The sequence below is a fragment of the Ixodes scapularis genome, unplaced genomic scaffold (assembly GCF_016920785.2).
Source record: "Ixodes scapularis isolate PalLabHiFi unplaced genomic scaffold, ASM1692078v2 PGA_scaffold1__304_contigs__length_218370807, whole genome shotgun sequence".
In the NCBI taxonomy this organism is placed as follows: domain Eukaryota; kingdom Metazoa; phylum Arthropoda; class Arachnida; order Ixodida; family Ixodidae; genus Ixodes; species Ixodes scapularis.
Window position 1 is genome coordinate 167,784,198 of NW_024609846.1, and position 5,708 is coordinate 167,789,905.

The 5,708-nt window shown below is 46.8% G+C and overlaps 1 protein-coding gene across 1 annotated transcript; it reads right to left on the reverse strand.

Annotated features, from left to right (window-relative positions):
• Positions 1–3,226: 3,226 nt before the first annotated feature.
• Positions 3,227–5,113, reverse strand: LOC121835861 (the record flags this gene model as incomplete). The annotated part of the gene is made up of 5 exons (XM_042290394.1): positions 3,227–3,318; positions 3,525–3,611; positions 4,243–4,332; positions 4,864–4,953; positions 5,059–5,113. Coding segments are annotated over 5 exons (414 nt in total), but the record flags the coding sequence as incomplete, so codon positions are not given.
• Between the last annotated feature and the right edge of the window lie 595 nt (positions 5,114–5,708).

Sequence of the window (5,708 nt, forward strand, 5' to 3'; positions counted from 1 at the left end):
GGGAAGAGAAGGCAGGGGAGGAGAGGAGAGGAATGGGGAGGGGGTTTCGCCACTAAATTTGACGAGGAAACTAAATTGGCTTAATTTATGTGATGTCAATTTCAAAAGCTAAAATTAGTGGGAAACTGAATTAGAGCCCCAGAAAATCTTGGTGTGTCCACCAACGGGCTGCAATAACCAGTACATCAGTCCGGTGTGCCCAGAGGAAGATCTGATGACCACACCGAAAATCCTGGTGGACACACCAGGCCAGCGTAGGGTGCTTACTTGGTAGTCAGGTGGGCACACTAGACTGCTTGCTGTGCCCACCAAACTGCGTGTTAGACACACCAGACAGTTCAGCAAACACTCCCGCCTGGTGTAGCTAACGTCCCTGGATATTTTTTCGTTTTTACAGGTAGCGACAACTTTCCTCCATTCCATCTACTATTCCTCTTTCCCCCCAAAATTTTCCCCTCTCCCTCTCTAGCGCCGCCATTCGCTTCCTAACGTCAGACGGGAGGGCGGTTCCGCTGTGTTCTTATGTGGTTAGCAGTAGCATACTCTTCCTTGTTTTGGTAATGTCCAGCGCGTGAAATTAATTTGGACATCATCGGGTTACTTACGTGAATCGGAGGTAAGCTGTTACTTCCGCAAAAGCACATATATATATCAATATTTTGCCGCAATCCCTATCATACAGCAGCGAGAGCTTTCGCGAGCAATGCTCTCGGCGATGCTAGATATGTGCGCGCCTGCGTTACAATAAACTATTTATATTTGTAATAAAGACCAATACCTTGTGAAAATTTCATTCCGTCGTCAATAGAGCCGCATGGTTAAGCTATTGTGAGAACTCTATTTTGTTTGCAACCATTCTCCCTCGTGGCGAGCGTTAGTAATGCTACGGAAACGTGTGCACGGTGTGGACGCAAACGCGTCTGGAACTCATTATTTTGGAGTGTATCTACATGACTTCAACACGCATTTTGTTATAAGTACTAGTAGCAGTGTTTGAATGGAAAGCAAACGTCGTGCTAAGTAGTGACCTTGGCGAGTTTGGACGGTGCGAGGTCGGTGCGAGATCCAAACAATATTTCGGGTGAAGTTACACCATCGCACGTGTTATCCCCACATACGATAACGGGCAATCTCGTCCTCGAACCTCTACCACGGAGCCGTGTTTGGTCTCAAATAACTCTGTGAAGTATTCTAGCTGGCAACTTTCGCTGTTTTTGATTGCTGGATAGCATACCTTCAGTGTGCAGTGAAGAAATGTTGCATACAACTTTTATTATTTTGCCACATTAAACGGTGAATCCAAGACCAATTTTATTAGATCGCGTTCAAGGAATTCGTTACGAACGTGTTTAATGTCTCTGTCTACTTTTCTGCCTAGCTTCCACTGTAACATCCACGTATATATTTTTTTAGACAACCCCCCCCCCCCGAGACTGGGGGGAAGGAAGGACAACACAACAAGATGCACATGCATTGTGCAGACATTTTTGTTTATTTCAGCTCTTGCCGTGCGATTATATATACTGTATATCTCAAAAGACAAGTGTTGAAACTCATGAGCAGTGCAGTAAAATATAATTAATGTAATTGGGTTCACGCAAATGCAAAGCACATAAATAGTAAATATGGGAAGAGCCCAACTTTGTTGCAATTTAATTGAACTGCCAGATGTTATGATATGTATGCAGTTTTTGTATTCATGGTAGTGAAGATATGAAGAAAGTGTCTTGGAAAAGACGACGCAGATTTTTTTTTTTTTTTTATTCAAGATTTTTTTAGGAAGCAATCAATGTTGCAGTCGAACAAGTCATCCCACAGGAGATTAGAAGAATATGCTTAAAATAAAAGATAACACAAAAAGAAACATCTACTAGGGTGAGCTAGAGGGGGAGGTGTGCTCATTGCCTACTTCGCTCCATTTTAGTGATCCAGGATGGAAGTGTGAAGAAGAGCACCCACAGCATCACTTCCAGCCTACTATGCCAAAGCAAAAAATGAGCACACCATACCCCTCCAGCCCACTCTACCAGCACTCTTACAATAGAGAAGACGCCATGAATGCTTTTCTTGCATGCGATCAAGTCCTCGTCTTTCTCTTCACATAAGTGTGTCCTCCCTTTCTCCTATTAGCACTTCAAAAAGATAAAGATGTCCATGGTGGTTGTGTTTCCAATTTTTTGAGTGCCGAGATACTGGATTTCTGGTTTTTATCGGAAAACCAACGACTGTGTCACTGCCAAACAGAGATGGAAACGCTAAATAAAAATTCTCCGAGCGTTGAAACTGAAAACTCCTCTGAAATCAACGTCTCGTGAGTGCAACGGCCACTGACGCATTCAGCGCGAACCCCAGCAGCCATTGCCGATGATAACAAAAGTGCCAATCCAACCGGCGATGACCACCAACCGACCTGAATGGCGATGATGATGAGAATTTTTAGTGACAGAGAAGTGGCTTTTGCAGCGATTGTGAGGCGAGCCGACAGGGAGACAACACCAGAAAGATGGTTGGCCCTGGTGGTCGAGCGAAGTAAAGGAACACATGGACGGATGCCCAATGGTTGGTGGCCAAAAATAACAATCAAGTATAATCGGAAGCATAACCAGAATGTAACGTCGACAACGATGAAAAACAAGCATACCCAGTGCAAAAATTAGCAACAGCCTACAGGACGAGAACATTGATGTTGATCAGGTGATTACTTTCTGGCAAGGAATCTGGGCAACCGATGACGAAGAAGGGGAGCACCAGGAATTGATTGACCTATTGGACCCAGGGGAGGTGTACATGACTGGACGGAGGAGCCTGCTGCCAGGAATGAGGGAACCGCACCTGAGTAGCAAGCAAAGAGCACAGCCAGCATCAGTCCTACCGTTCACATCTACACACGACTGTCATTCGTTCAGGGAAATGCCTTACCCTTCGAGGCACTCGTCCCCTGCGGTGTGCCTGGCTGGAAGAAGAAGCCTGCTGCCAGGAATGAGGGAACCGCACCTGAGTAGCGAGCAAAGAGCACAGCCAGCATCAGTCCTGTCGTTCACTTCTACACATGGCTGTCATTCAATCAGGGAAACGTCTCACCCTTGGAGGCAGTCGTCCCCTGCGGTGTACATGGCTGGACGGAGGAGCCTGCTGCCAGGGATGAGGGAACCGCACCTGAGTAGCGAGCAAAGAGCACAGCCAGCATCAGTCCTGTCGTTCACTTCTACACATGGCTGTCATTCAATCAGGGAAACGTCTCACCCTTGGAGGCAGTCGTCCCCTGCGGTGTACATGGCTGGACGGAGGAGCCTGCTGCCAGGAATGAGGGAACCGCTCCTGAGTATCGAGCAAAGAGAACAGCCAGCGTCAGTCCTGTCGTTCACTTCTACACACGGCTGTCATTTGTACTTTTATAAGGAATGCTCATAATTGTGGAGGGAGCTGCTCCCTGCAGCATTAATCGAGAATGGGCATAAAGCTCTTATATGTTCTGTGTGTAATTTCATGCAAAAGCAATATTGCACCCTTTGGCATTGACTTACTTTGTTTAAGCACACAGCGCTGACCAACAGTTCTTATTAGGATGGAGCCTGCCATTTTCGATTTTTGTACCGAGACTTGCAGTGAACCTGTAAATTTTGTAGGCACAAAATGAAACCCCACAAAATGATGCATGCAGCAGACATTTGTATGGCAGAGTAGTCAATGGTCACAGAAATGCATTTGTTTTGAGAGGGACCAATAGAGACAAAAAGAAAGAAATTGTTGTCGTCCTGCCACCAATAGACCCACCTCACCAAGCGTTCAGTGCATGCATGAAGCCGCCATAACTTTAATTCACAATAGGTAGACGGTGGTGCCCGAAACGGCTTGTGCTGTCTCACGCGCAGAGTTCAAGTGTTTCGGGCATGTGCAGAAAGACTGAAGTTCCCTCAATGCATTACGACAGCGGTGGCGCGTAGTCAAACTGGCTGGTGAGATCGGTTTATGGCATGAATTCCGTACGCCTCACCCCACTGGTGTTAAGGATTGTTCTGACCTAACATAGTGCGACACTGTTAATGCAAACAAGGGATGAAAAATGTTCATATTGGGCACAAAGTTGCACCCTATTATTTGGTGCCAGCATTTCCTAATTCAAAATAAAATGCAAAGAGTGCCGCAGTTGTACTCGCAGTAACAATGTCATGCAGCATTTGTGTCTGGCCATCATGTTACTCACCAACTGCAGCATTTGTGTCTGGCCATCATGTTACTCACCAACTGCAGCATCCGCATTGGGCACAAACTCCCTGTCGCAGCTTTGCATCTCACTGGAGTGGGCGGCTGTGAGTATGGGCAAGGCTCGTGCTGAAGCCGCGAATTTCATCACCAGACAGTTAAATTCCACTCGCGCTGTTCGTTACAGCAGGGACCAGGGGTGGATTTAGAGGGGGGGTCCGGATGTCCTGACCCCCCTCTTGATTTTTGCATGTGTAAAATTTAGGACGTGAAACGAGGGGAAGGGGGTTCCTAAACGTATGGTATGCTGACCCCAACCCCCCTCAGGAAATTCCTGCATCCGCCCCTGGCGGGGACGCATGTATGGTGCAAATCAACACCTATCCAAAGCACAGAAGAGAATGCTGACATAAATTCCAATACTTGTTTATGATGTCCTCGGTACATACTGTACATATACGCATGGCAGAATAGTCAATTGTTGCAGGAATGCCCAAGAAAGCACATACCACGTTTGAGATGGGCATGTACAAGCCGAAAAAGAAGGAACAGAAAAATTAGCCCAGAGTATGCCTGGCACACGCTCGAGTTAAGGATGGTTGTGACTGCATGTCGCTGCATATGCCCGGCTACTAAATGCTGGAATTGCGTGTGACTCACCAACTGGGGGGCCCGCCTGAGGCACAGACTCCTGGTCGCAGTTTTGCACTTTGCTGGATTGTGCCTCTGTGTGCGAGGGCAAGGCTTGTGCTGAAATTGTAAACTTTGTCAGTATGCAGTTCAATGCTACTTGCATTAATTCATCACCTTGGACAAGCATATTCTCAATAATCTGTGAAGGAGGAAATACGACACCTGTGAGAGCAGCAGTTGAATGCAGAGATGGAAGCGTCTGGATGCTGTCATCCTCCTACATTGGCTCCCCTGCTTAAAATAGGTAGCATTTTAATACCAAATCTAGCAACCAAGTGACTGCAAATTCACCATCTCTGACTGTGTCAACTTACCTTGGATGTTTCCCATTTCCCTTTCTCGCGGTGGTCATCGAACTGGCTTTGGCAGCCTATGGCTAAAGTTGCTGTGACAGCGTCTGGTTTAAGTTTTTTGATGCCATGGCTCTGCCAGATCCGAGGTTCAAACTGATCCGGTGAAAAATGGTCCTGCCGAGAATGAACAGGGCTAACTTGCAATTCACGGGACAGTGCACTGAGAACACTAAAAAATTCGACTTTGTTTGGAGGTAGAGAGCGTCACACTGTTAGTACAGAAGAGTGATCGCCGCTTTTCTCTCTATCGGAATAAAAAATTCGTCATCAAAACTGCTAGCGCGGTGGGAAGGGCTAATTTAGGACGCTAACCTAAGCGGTAAAATTTGGCGCAAAGCAACACTCCATGGAAGCAAAATACGTAGAGACACCGATGCTCTGTTTGCGCTAACAGTGCCGCGCATTGTACGCCCTCCACGCGCGCGGACAGTACGAGCTGGAACACCCGATCCAACCTTT